Here is a 13,906-nt window from a genome sequence, read left to right as displayed (position 1 = left end):
AGAGATCGAGATCATCCTGGTCAACATGGTGAAACCCCGTCTCTACTAAAAATACAAAAAATTAGCTGGGCACAGTGACACGTGCCTGTAATCCCAGCTACTCAGGAGGCTGAGGCAGGAGAATTGCCTGAACCCAGGAGGCAGAGGTTACAGTGAGCCAAGATCGCACCACTGCACTCCAGCATGGGTAATAACAGTGAAACTCCGTCTCAAAATAAATAAATAAATAAAATTTATAATATAGATATACATATTCATGCATGGGCACATATATGCTTATAATTAAATAGAATATCCCTAGGATGCATAAGAAGCTGGTAATAACTATCTTCAAGAACAGGCCTGGGTAGTTGGGGAATGGGAAAGAGCAAAGTACTTCTCACTCTACACCCTCTTTAAAAATTTCATTCTATTTACACTTTTCAAAAAAAGAAACTTTTTTTTTTTTTTTGAGACAGAGTTTGCTCTGTCACCCAGGCTGGAGTGCAGTGGCATGATCTCGGCTCACTGCAACCTCAGCCTACCAGGTTCAAAAGATTCTGATGTCTCAGCCTTCTGAGTAGCTGGGATTACAGGTCTGCACCGCCACACCTGGCTAATTTTTATATTTTTAGTAGCGGTAAGGTTTTGCCAAGTTGACCAGGCTGGTCTCAAACTCCTGACCTCAAGTGATCCACCTACCTCAGTCTCCCAAAGTGCTGGGATTACAGGTGTGAGCCATGGTGCCCAGCCAAAAAAATTTAACTTTTAAAATAGTTATTTTAAATTTAGATATCTGCCAAATGAAAGAACTCTCAACTATTTCTTTGTCAATAGTTTTTAAATTCAAGATTGATAAAGTCAGCCTTCCAAGGACAAATCTTGAAGCCCAGTGAGTCCGTAGTCAACATCAGTTCCAGAAGAATTAATATCCTAAAGTCCAATTCTAAGCAGAAATACATATTATTTATATTATAAATAATATAAATAGCAGAATTAGAGTGGTAAAACTGAGACCTCACCTGACCAGGTCTCCATGAAGCTGTAAGTAAAGACTTTCTCTTCCCTCTCCAGCACATATTTCTGATGCTGGTGTCTCTACAGTGCAAAGGACGAGATGTAAGTCAGAGGAGGAGGAGGAGGAAGAAGAAGAGGAGGTGGTGGTGGTTGTAGTGGCAGTGGTAGTGTCTGCTCCATAAAGGTAAACACAGCCTCTCTTTACATCTTCTCTTAGCCAGTCTCTTTCTCGAGAACCAAACCTACTTCTCCTATTCAAACAATTTCTGCTCCCATTGCGTTTCATATTTCTCTAAAAAAATATCAAGAGAAAGAAATTGTTAGCTAGAACATCTGACTGAATTAGACATTTCAGTCCTCACCCCACCTCTCTACTTTATATTCCCCAACACTCTGCTCAAGTATCCCCTTCCTTTGTGGAGCACGTCATCTGTCACACTCATTTGTAATAACTCAGATAACTTAATTTTCTTTACTGCTGTCTATGTCTCCATCCATCATCTTCTTTGCCTCTCTGTTTTTCTTGTGTTTTCAGAAACATGTCAAGAATAACAGTGGGTTGCAGTGGCTCAGGCCTATAATTCCAGCACTTTGGGAGGCCAACATGAGAAGATTGCTTGAGGCCAGGAGGTCAAGACTACCCTGGGTAAAATGGCAACATTCCATCTCTACAAAAAACAACAACGAAAAAAGTTATATTAGCCAGGCATGGTGGCACAAGCCTAAAGTCCCAACTACTTGAGAGGCTAAGGTGGAGAACAGCTTGAGCCTGGGAGGTTGAGGTTGCAGTGAGCTGTGACTGTGCCACTGCAATCCTATCTTGGTTGACAGAGCAAGACCTTGTCTCTCAAAAACAGGAACTTTAATATTTTGGCTAGCCACAGTGGCTCACATCTGGAATCCCAGCACTTTGAGAGGCTAAGGCGGGTGGCTCACTTGAGGTCAGGAATTCAAGACCCGCCTGGCCAACATGGTGAAACCCCATCTCTACTAAAAAGTACAAAAAAATTAGCCAGCTATGGTGGCGCATGCCTGCAATCCTACCTACCTGGGAGGCTGAGGTGGAAGGATTGCTTGAACCTGGGAGGGAGAGGTTTCAGTGAGCCAAGATAGCACCACTGCACTCCAACCTGGGTGACAGAGCAAGACTCCATCTCAAAAAAAAAAGAAACTTTAGGCTGCGCAAGGTGGTTCACACCTGTAATCCCAGCACTTTAGGAGGCCGAGGTGGGTGGATTATTTGAGGTCAAGAATTCAAGACCACCTTGGCCAACATGGTAAAACCCCATCACTACAAAAAATGCAAAAAATTGGCCAGGCGCGGTGGCTCACGCCTATAATCCCAGCACTTTGGGAGGCCGAGGTGGGTGGATCACAAGGTCAAGAGATCGAGACCATCCTGGTTAACAAGGTGAAACCCCGTCTCCCCTAAAAATACAAAAATTAGCTGGGCATGGTGGTGCACGCCTGTAGTCCCAGCTACTTGGGAGGCTGAGGCAGGAGAATTTCTTGAACCCAGAAAGTGGAGGTTGTGGTGAACCGAGATCGTGCCATTGTACTCCAGGCTGGGTAACAACAGCGAAACTCCATCTCCCCCCCCACAAAAAATGTAAAAATTAGGCAAATGTGGTGGCATGTGTTTGTAATCCTAGCTACTCAGAAGGCTGAGGTAGGAGAATCACCTGAACCTGAGAGGCGGAGGTTGAGGTAAGCCTAGATTGTGCCCCACTGCACTCCATTCTGGGTGACAGAGGGAGACCCTGTCTCAAAAAATAAAAATTAAAAAATAAACTTTAATATTTTGACATATTTAGTTCAAATCATTATTCTAAAAAAATTGTGTACAATACATTCCTACATATACAGCTGAAGCTCTCTGGTACCTACCACAATTTCATCCCCTTCTTCCCTCTCCAGAAACAGACTACTGTATTTGGTATTTGTCATTCCGTGAATTTTCAATGTTTGCCATAAATGTATTTATCTATAACCATACACAGTATTGTCTTATCTAATTTAAACTTCATCTCTAATCCTTAACAATACTTATGTTTCATCCTGTAATTTTATTTAGTTCAATACTGCTTTAGAGACATAACTATGTTAATATACCTAGTTCATTCATTTGAGTAATATTCCCTTACACGAATACACCAAACTTTATCCACTCTCCTGTTGACAGCATTTAGTTTGCTTCCAATTCCTCACTGTTAGAAACAATCCAGTAATAAACATGTTTGTACATATCTCCTTATGAAAATGCATGTTTCTCTAGGGTCCTACCCCTTTGCCTTACATCCCTAGTAAGCCAAGTGTAGTATCAACTCCATACGGCACAAATATACCTTCTATTCCTGTCCTGTTTCAAAAAAAAATTACTGTCACATTTGATAATCTAGGTATGTGAAATTCATATATTGCGAAGTTATCTCCAAGCAAAAACAATTTCTACAGGTAATTTAACAAGCTTCTAAAGACCAGCATTTGAGTGCTCTATTTTTATGATGGGCTATTTCTGTTCTTTTTGATAAAAAAGAAGTTTCCACTGACATTTCCAGAGCCGCACTCCTCCAGTGTCATTCTCTACTAATGCCCTTTACTCCAAGTTTCAATCACATCCAACTACTTGTACCTTTCTAAACACACCAAGTACACCACAATTCTGTGGCTTGTCTGAAATGTCCTTCTCCATCTCATCCATATGACAAGTTGTTCTTCAAAATTCTACTCAGGAATCACCTTCTCTATGGAGCCTTCCATATTTACCATCCCCATTCCCCCTAGACAGAATTGATGACTATCAGACATTTTTAGGAGACAGAATTAATGAATTACCTAGAGAGAATGAAGAACTTCTTCTCCTTGAGTATACCTCTAACACTACATCTATGACAATGGGTTTTAATTATTTATTTGGTATTTCCCTCTTCCACTTCTAGCATGTTAACACCTGGGTGACACAGAAATGTTTGTAGAACTCAGCTGACATCACAGAAATTAATTCCCAATCTGTACTTTAGTCCAATTAGCTCTGGCAAGAAGTTGAACAAACCTGGGGGAAAACAATCCCCCCCTCCTTTTTTTGAGACAGAATCTTGCTCCATCCCCAGGCTGGAGTGCAGTGGCATAATCTCAGCTCACTGCAATTTCCTCCTCCCGGGTTCAAGCAATTCTCCTGCCTCAGCCTCCCAAGTAGCTGGGATGACAGGCGCCTGTCACCACACCCAGCTAATTTTTGTATTTTCAGTAGAGACGGGGTTTCACCATGTTGGCCAGGATGGTCTCTATCTCTTGACCTCGTGATCCACCTGCCTCGGCCTCCAAAGTGCTGGGATTACAAGCATCAGCCACTGCACCTGGCCAAAAATTCCCATTTCTACAGAGAACCCTACATCTTTGCAGCAGCCGCAAAGTGAATGCAAGTACATAAAATACTTTCAGTAGTATTCCTCATTGGAAAATAGAAATATCTATAAATACAGCAAATATTATTTTTATAATTACTAAGATTATTTGAGGGTAACACATTACTAAAGAAAGCAGAGAAAGAGAAATGAAAAGTTAGCAGATATTTCCATGTGGGAAGAAAGAAAAACAAGAGTGAGAATGGCTTTATTGTTTAAATTTATAATAACTCAGGAAAACTGATCATTTTGCAGATCTTGGGGATTTAGGCATTGCTATTCAAAACCATGAGGATTACTGATTCTAACTTTAGAGAAGTAGGATAAATCCCTGCTACAAATGAGAACTAGATCTCTCTTTTCTCATCAAACGTGTTTTCTCAAAGCTGAACATCACAGAACAAAAGAGCTTTCAAGTGCTAACTGCATAAACACAGGGACCATCATATTTGTACTACTAAATAATTTTAACCACGGAATAGCTAAATACCTCTAATAGTTAAATATTTAGCAGTTAAATACTGCCAAAGTTTAAATATTCCTCATTTTTTAATCTTTGGGAAAGATTAACCAGACCATCTGAAAACAGTATTCCACACAGTACAGCAACATTTATACAAAGCTCTGCATTCTGCACTCAGTGGAGAAGAAAGAACAATGAGACACTGTTCCACACAACGAACAAAAAGTTTTCTGCAGAAAAGCTTTCCAAAGTCAACTAATGACCTTCTAAATCTTAGAAAAGTCAAGGAAGACCCCAGGAAGTTTTGTTTGTTTTGAGACAAGGTCTCGCTCTGTCACTCAGCCTGGACTACAGTAGCGTGCGAAATCACAGCCCAATGCAGCTTTGAACTCCTGACCTCAAGTGATCCTAAAGCCTTAGCCTCTAGAGTGGCTGGGACTACAGGCACATGCCACCACACTCAGATAAGTTTTTGTATTTTTTTTTTAGAGATAGGGTCTTGCTATGTTGTCTAGGCTGGTCTTGATGTTCTGGGCTCAAGCAATCCTACTTTGGCCTCCCAAAGTACTGGGATTACAAGCATGAGCCATCACACCAGGCCTGATTTTAATTCTGTGAGGATTTTTAACAGCCATTTTTAGTGCATATAGGTTTCTCTTAGATTATAAATTCCTTAAGGAACTTTACATTATCAAAACATACAAGCCTGTAATCCCAGCACTTCAGGAGGCCAAGGTGGGGGGATCACCTGAGGCCAGGGGTTCAAGAACAGACTGGGCAACATATGTTGTGAAACCCCATTTCCAAAAAAAATTAAAAAAATAAAAATAAAACAAAATATACACACTGTTGGCCATCATTTACCTTAAAGGATCTACCTCCTGTCTACATGATATACTCCACCCTAAGAAGATAAACTGCTGAGTTACTTCAGTAGACATCATTCTCTTAAACCTGACCAATGGGCACTTAAAAGGCCTGGATATTAAGCCAAGCAAAGGCTTACAGCAACAATCTAGACGGACTGTTTAGCTAGTATTTGCCACTGCTGAATTACCTAGTGCTTCCTTCTCAAGAATGTCTTGCTCCACTGCTTAACACATCAGGTAACTGCTGGAAAAAACCTTAACAGCCAGGACTGCAGATGACACTGTCCTGTGAGGTGCTTTCAACTTTTAGAATCACCATTCTACTGAAACTGCTAGGTTGAGAAAACTATTTTCCCCTTAGTCTTACAAAATTGCTATCACAAATTTATTTAAAAGACAACACAATTACAATCACCTCTTACAACAAACAACTATACAAAGAGCATATTTAAGATTTAAAAATCTTTCTAGCCAGGCACAGTGGCTCATGCCTGTAATCCCAGCACTTTAGGAGGCCGAAGCGGGCAGGATAACCTGAAATCAGAAATTCAAGACCAGCCTGGCCAACCCTGTCTCTACTAAAAATACAAAAGAATTACCCAAGTATGGTGGCACGCATGCCTGTAACCCCAGCTACTCTGGAGGCTAAGGCAGGAGAATCACTTGAACACAGGAGGTAGAGATTGCTATGAGCCAAGATCATGCCACTGAGCTCCAGCCTGGGTAACAGAGGGAGATGCTGTCTCAAAAAAAAAAGTCTTTCTAGAAAGCAAAAGTCTTGAGGGTAAGCCACAAATTAAGTACCCACTGCTTTAGTTTCACACTTTTTTTTTGGAGACAGCATCTTACTCTGTCACCCAGGCTGGAGTGCCATGGTGCAATCTCAGCTCTCACTGCAACCTTTGCCTCCCAGGTTCAAGCGCTACTCCTGCCTCAGCCTCACAAGTAGCTGGGATTACAGAAGTACACCACCATGACCAGCTAATTTTTAAAAATATTTTTAGTAGACACAGAGTTTCACTATGTTGGCCAGGCTGATCTTGAACTCCTGGCCTCAAGTGATCCACCCGCCTCAGCCTCCCAAAGTGCTAGGATTACAGGCCTGAGCCACCGTTCCCAGCCCAGTTTTATACTTTCAATTCTAAAAATAAAGGTGATCTATGAGGGCAACGATCAGTTCAAAGGTGATATACTATCAAACACTCACATACTCTCCGTATTCAGATAGTTCTGTAAGAATGTGAAATACTCTTAGGTAGAAGATATATTTCTGCATTCAAAACTTTAAAACAATATAGACTCATCTCTGGGAATATACATGTTATAAAATATTGTGAAAGGGGTGTGGAGGGGTAGGATGAAATAGGGAGAGGAAGAATATGTTAGTGCTTTAAAAATGTTCTGGCGCTGAGTGCCATGGCTCATGCCTATAACCCCAGCATTCTGGGATGCCAAGGAGGGAGGGCCATTGAGCCAAGGAGTTCAAGACCAGCCTAGGCAACAGGGTGGTTTACTAAAAATAAAAAATGTGCCTGTGATCCCAGCTACTCAGGAGGCTGAGCCAGGATCACTTGAGCCCAGGAGATAAAAGCTGCAGTTATCCATGATGGCACCACTGCATTCTAGCATGGGCAAGAGAGAGGCTCTGCCTCAAAAAAATAATAATAACAATAATAGTGTTTTGGGCTGGGGGCAGTGGCTCATGCCTGTAGTCCCAGTGCTCTGGGAGCCCAAGGTAAGAGGACCATCTGAGGCCAGGAGTTCGAGACCAAAAAGCAAGACCCCATCTCTACAAAAATAAAAATTAGAGAAGCATGTGCCTACAGTCCTAGCTGCTTGGAAGCCTGAGGTACTTGAGCTCAGGAGCTATGATCACACCACTGCACGCCAGCCTGGGTGAAAGAATGAGGCCATGTCTCTAAAAAATAATCTTTTTAAATTTGTTTGGCATTAATTGTTTATACATACTTTGTTAAACACCCCCCAAAAAATGAATCTCATGGCACACAATGACTACATTAGTTATAACTTCATATCTTCTATAAGCTAAGTTAAAAAGCATTAAAGAGCCGGGCGCGGTGGCTCACACCTGTAATCCTAGCACTTTGGGAGGCTGAGGTGGGTGGATCAACTGAGGTCAGGAGTTCAAGACCAGCCTGGCCATCATGGTGAAACCCCATCTTTAAAAAAAAAAAAAAAAAAAAAACCCAAAATCATACAAAACATCTGGAAAATTTACAAACCTATGCTTCTGCAATGCACTAAATAAGTTGGGAGCATACTTTGAAGGAAATTTTCCAATATCCCAGGATAGGTGGAACTAGATCTCATCTAAGTTATGCTGACTTTATTATATTTGCCTTTTTGAAGAATATCTGTATTATTTGACAATAATGATGTTCATGATTTGGTATCAGGTATAAAAGAGTAACAAAAAAGAATGAAGTTTTTGAAGGATCTTCGGAAAACAATGAGCGGGAGGCTGGGTGTGGTGGTTCACACCTGTAATCCAAGCACTTTGGAGGCCAAGGCAGGAGGATCACCTGAGGCCGGGAGTTCAAGACCAGCCTGACCAACATGGTGAAACCCCGTCTTTTAAAGAAAAAAAAAAAGCACAATGAGTGCGGGATGACTGTTTCCAATTCAGAGAATCTTCTACTGTACTACTTTTTTTTTCTTTTTTTTCTTTCAGCCCCACACTGACCAAATACTGTACTACTTTTTTTTCCAACATCACTTGGCACAAAATTCAACCACTCAGCTACTCAAGAAAATTTGTGTGCGAGGCCGGACACGGTGGCCCATGCCTGTAATCCGAGGACTTTGGGAGGTCAAGGCGGGGGGATCACCGGAGACCAGGAGTTCAAGACCAGCCTGGTCAACATAGCGAAACCTCGTCTCTACTAAATACAAAAAACCGGTTGGGCATGCTGGCACGCGCCGGTAATCCCAGCTACCCAGGAGGCTGAGGCAGGAGAATCGCTTGAAACCTGGAGGGAGAGGTTGCAGCGACTGAGTCACTGCACTCCAGCCTAGGCAACAGAGCCGAAATTCTGTCTCAAATAAATAAATTAATTAAAATTGAGAGGCAGTAGCACAAAAAAATGTTCTATATTTTACAGAGTTCTAGTTTATGTTGTTCCATAGATTCACTATGTTCTATTATTTTTTCCACATTCCCATCTTTGGGACATCATACTAACAACCTTCATAACATGTAAGTATTGCTCAAACTCAATCCCAATAAACTATTATTTAATGTATTTTTAACATCATATGTTTTCATTATTTTGCAATGTATTTTTGAAACACATCAAATCTAAATTTTCTTTCCTTTCCATCCTTCTACCGGGCAAGTTTCATATCCTGCATTCCTCATGCAGAACTCTAGAAGGAATTCCATTCCACCTCTGGAAGGACACCTAGTTTACATATTTGACCTACAGAAAAATTTCTCTGCAACTCTTACAAATGCCAGTAAAAAACTCCACCCAGTCAGCCTCCCACAACCCCTCCCTTTAACCATCTTCTCCCCACTATCGCCGCCCCACCAAACTTACTTGTCATCACCTTCAAGGTTCCACTCCCCTCTTGCCTGCATCTGTTTTCATATCCTCCCACTCCCCCAATTCCTGCCGAGAAGCCCCGCTAGCTGCCTGTTGCATAACGGCTCCCCCATTCCGTCTCCCTGGGCAGTCGGCCCCGCTCCCGCGAGCAGGAATGCCCCTTTCGGCCCGGCCCCTCCTCCCTCCTGCAACACGCCCAGCGAGTCCCCGCGACGCAGCTCCAGCGGGGATTCTCGCTCCAAGCGGGGCGGGTCGTCCTTCCCGGCCGCACCTCGAGTAGCGAGCCCCGAGGGCGGAGGAGCCGGCTCCACCCGGCAGGGCCCGGAGCCCACCGCGGCGCCGGCCAATCGCCGCCGCCATCCTCCTGCTGAGGTGATGTCTTCAGGTGTCCGGGAGGGGAGAAAGCCCTGCGTACTTCCAGCCCCGCTCCAGTGCCAGGAGCCGGCGGCCCTCTAGCCCCCCGAAGCCGGCCTCCGGGTCCCGAGCGCGGCTAGGCAGGCAGAGGCCAGCCCGGAGCGACTAAGGGTCCGGGTGGGCGGCGGCTGCCGGCAGTCCGAAGGCGTGGGCCTGCGAGGCGGGCGGCGCGCGGCCAGGGATGAGCAGCGGTGGGGGACCGAGGCCTGGGCGGGGGCGCGGCGCAGAGGCCTCGGCGTCCCCGGCCGGGTATGGGGCGGCCGACTGACTGAAGCCGGGGGGCGGGGGTCACTGGCTACCTCAGCCCCCGCACGGGGCGGGGGCGGCAGCGGCAGCGGCCTCTACCCTCCTCCTGTGTTCCCTCCCTAGCCAGCCCGCCCGCCCGCTTGTTCACCCGTCCGCCCGCCCGCCTCACCTTCAAGACCCGGATCCCTCCCGGCCGGCGACTCGCGGGCGCTTCGGGCGGCTCCGGGGGCTCCAGCGGGCCCGCGGGCCCCGGCTCCACCTCCCCCATGGGCGGCCGAGGCTGGACAGGGACGCCCGGCCGGCGCGACGGCGTGCGGAACCTCGGCGGCGCGCGCGAGCGGCCGGCGGCCCCGCCCCTCCGGCGGCCCGCCAGCCCCGCCCCTCCCGCAGCCCCGCTGAACCTGCGTAGCTGCGGGCGCCTTGTGGCCCGGGCGCCGCGGAGCCTCGTCCCTGCCGCCAGGAGGCCGAAGCTCGCGTAGCGGAACCTGGCGCCACCTCAGGGTGTGGAGCCTCCGCTGCCCGCCGCCCTAGGCTTGGAGGACTACGGCGCAAGAAGGGGTATCTGCTGCTGTCCCGGCCCTCTAAGAAACCCGCAGGAGGAAGGGGCAGGTGGCGCCTGCACCTGTGAATTGTGCCAGGACGGTGCCCTCCGCCCAGGGTGGCTCTTGTAACTTCCCTCACTTGCCAATCCGTTGAACGAACTGTTGAGAATATTCACCTTGACAAGGTCTTTTCTTTATCAGAGATGCGTGCGACCTTCTTAAGCAAATTCAACACGACATCGTACTCCCCTCCCAGCCACGTTTTAATCCCGTTCCTCTTCATGGAGCAAAGAGATGAGCATTTGGCGCTCTGCTTCAAGCAGTAATATGGCCTGTGAGCCTTTTATGATTTATTTGCAAGGATAATTCAGAAAAAAAAAACTTTTCAAAGTTACCTTATTTTCCTTTTGTTCTTTTTCTTTCTTTCTTTCTTTCTTGCAGTGATGGTAGTTTTGTGGCCAGTCGGCCAAATTTGGAGTCAGCCAGCCTGATTCCAGATCTTGGCTTTGCCCTTCTTTAGAGCTATACCTCTGTGCAAGTTACTTAATCTAAGCCTTTGGTTTTTAAGCTGTCAGATAGAGATTAAAATCTGCCAAATAGTTATGATGAAGATTTAGTGAATACGAAGTGCCTATTGTAGACCGGCGATTCATAGTAGCCATTATAATTCTGAAGTTCTAAATTGAAGATTCATTCGGTTTCTCAGAAAGTACTCTGTCAATTCCTCCTAAATTTTCCTAGGAAGGCTTCTAGACTTGTGGATTTTTAGGGCTTCCTCTCGTACAGAGGGTGTTGAATCTTCAAGCAATTTATAAGGAGTTAAACAGCACAAAACAGTAATTTCTTGACCTTTGAAGAACTGTAATCCCAGCACTATAGGAGGCCGAGGCAGACGGATTACTTGAGGCCAGGAGTTCGAGACCACCCTGACCAACATAGCAAAACCCTGTCTCTACTAAAAATATAAAAAATGAGCTGGGCAGGGTGGTGCACGCCTGTAATCCCAGCCACTTAGGAAGTGGAGGCATGAGAATCGCTTGGACCCAGGAGGCAGAGCTTGCACTGAGCTGAGATCACACCACTGCACTCCAGCCTGCACACAGAGAGACCCTGTCTCCAAACACACACACACACACACACACATATAGATGTAATATATATATATATATATATATATATCACCTATTATCCATTGCTTCAGTTTGCCTTGTTCAGACTAAATGTATGTCTAGATAATACTTTAATTGCAGGTTTAGTACAAGACTTTTAGATTTAAAAGGGCAGTCTGTGTCCCCCATCTGAGATATATAACCATTTGGAGATAGTTTAAATGCCAGGACCAAATTTGGCTCTTGCAGTTTCTGACCTTTTTCTGACCTACTTTCTCACTACACGAGTTAGCTTTGTACAAACAAAATTCCAATCTCCAGTAATCTTCATTTCTTGGTCTCATTTTAATGCATTAAAAATGATTTGTCAATGATTTGTCACTGTGAGTCTGGTTTAATGGGGGAAAAGCTCTTAGTCATCCGCCTCCTGGATTTTCCTTCCACCTTGAAATTATTGTTTTTTTCCAAAGAAATTATTTTCAAGAAAAGCACTCAAAATGGTTGGATTCCCATTTCAGTGCTTACTGGGTAATTTTTCCCAACAAGAAAACTAGTATATAAAGAATAGCCACCAATATGGAGACAAGCAAATTTGACGAAGGGCAGACAAGCAGTGATAAGAAAAAAATGTGGTTTAGAACAAGAGTTTCTGGCTGGCCACAGTGGCTCACACCTGTAATCGCAGCACTTTGGGAGGCCAAGATGGGCAGATCACCTGAGGTCAGGAGTTCAAGCCCAGCCTGGCCAACATGGCAAAACCCCATGTCTACTAAAAATACAAAAATTAGGCCGGGTGCGGTGGTGGCTCAAGCCTGTAATCCCAGCACTTTGGGAGGCCGAGGCGGGTGGATCACGAGGTCAAGAGATCAAGACCATCCTGGTCAACATGGTGAAACCCCATCTCTACTAAAAATTACAAAAAATTAGCTGGGCATGGTGGCGCGTGTAATCCCAGCTACTCGGGAGGCTGAGGCAGAATTGCCTGAACCCAGGAGGCGGAGGTTGCGGTGAGCTGAGATCGCGCCATTGCATTCCAGCCTGGGTAACAAGAGCGTAACTCCATCTAAAAAAAAAAAAATACAAAAATTAGCGAGGCATGGTGGCATAAGCCTGTAGTCCCAGCTACTCAGGAGACTGAGGCAGGAGAATTACCTGAACCCGGGAGGTAGAGGTTGTAGTGAGCTGAGATCACACCACTGCACTCCATTCTGGGTGACAGAGGGAGACTCTGTCTCAAACTTTTTTTTTTTTTTTAGACAGTCTTGCTTTGTTGCTCAGACTGGGCACAATCATGGCTCACTGCAGCTTCAACCTCCATGGTCTCAGGTGATCCTCCCACTTCAGCTTCCCAGGAGCTGGGAACACCCACAGGCGAGTGGCACCTACACCTGGCTAATTTTTGCATTTTTTGTAGAGATGGGGTTTCACCAGGTTGCCCAAGCTGGTCCTGAACTCCTGAGCTCAAGCCATCTGCTCACTTCAGCCTCCCAAAGTGCTGGGATTACAGGTGTGAGCCACCACGCCTAGCCGTTAAGAGCCTATTTCTTGAGGTATTACACACATTACTTTTTCCAGATTTCATGCGTAGAAGCTCTTTATTGACTGATTACACAAAAGGGCAAGATCTTGTTCCAGAACTAAAGTTTAAGTTCATGCTGGGGAACCGCAGTGGTGAGTAGTTGTTTAATTAATGGGATAATGGGCTAAACATTGCTATTTACTACTTCTTCATTCTGGCAACAGTAGTCCCTCTTTCAAAAAGGAAAACAAACAAAAAAAATCCATCCAAAAGTTTCAGTGGCTAATTTTTGATGTACCTACCTTTAATGGTTCCCACGATTTAAGATCCAATTCAGAAGTGACAACCAGTTGATTTTTTTCAAATCATCGGAGTGCCATTAACATTTTATACTTTGTTTCAAAGGTCACATATTGATGTTCTCCCCCAGTTCAAGGCAGTGTGCATTGTGTATGCCAAGGGTTATGTAACTACAGTTTCTGGAAATGGTAAACAGCTGAGACTAACCCTAAAAATAAATTCCTCTGGGATTTTTTTTTTTTCGTGCGAAAATCTATCTGCCCTCACTGCAGGTTCATCATTACAAAAATCACTGTTTAGATCAAGCCAAGAGACAGAGAAGTCATCAGGATCTCTCCTTTCTGTCTCCTTCCTATAGCAGCTGTGCTTCCCCTCTCCAGCTCTCTGGTATGTACATATGCACACACATTCTGTATGCCAGAAGCTTTTCCAGATTTTCCCTACATAATGGGAAGTCTGGAGAAGGAAAGCTCATGTC

The 13,906-nt window shown here is 44.9% G+C and overlaps 1 protein-coding gene across 4 annotated transcripts in view; it reads right to left on the bottom strand.

Moving 5' to 3' along the window:
* PHLPP2 (PH domain and leucine rich repeat protein phosphatase 2) overlaps positions 1-10,244 on the bottom strand; it is a 75,002-nt gene extending 64,758 nt beyond the window's left edge. Inside the window, exons 1-2 of one of the 4 annotated variants that reach the window (XM_002761126.7) lie at positions 10,128-10,244; positions 1,002-1,288 (exon numbers count right to left, since the gene is read on the bottom strand). In XM_002761126.7, the coding sequence (XP_002761172.3) occupies positions 1,002-1,288; positions 10,128-10,226 (386 nt within the window). In that variant the 5' untranslated portion in view covers positions 10,227-10,244. Of the gene's footprint in view, positions 1-1,001; positions 1,289-9,292; positions 9,427-9,569; positions 9,983-10,127 lie in introns of those variants that run through there. The other 3 variants (XM_035282700.3, XM_035282701.3, XM_035282702.3) reach the window with 3 other exon arrangements.
* Positions 10,245-13,906: the final 3,662 nt, after the last annotated feature.

The sequence above is a fragment of the Callithrix jacchus genome, chromosome 20, assembly GCF_049354715.1.
Source record: "Callithrix jacchus isolate 240 chromosome 20, calJac240_pri, whole genome shotgun sequence".
Lineage (NCBI taxonomy): Eukaryota > Metazoa > Chordata > Mammalia > Primates > Cebidae > Callithrix > Callithrix jacchus.
This window is presented reverse-complemented; position numbering and strand designations above follow the sequence as displayed.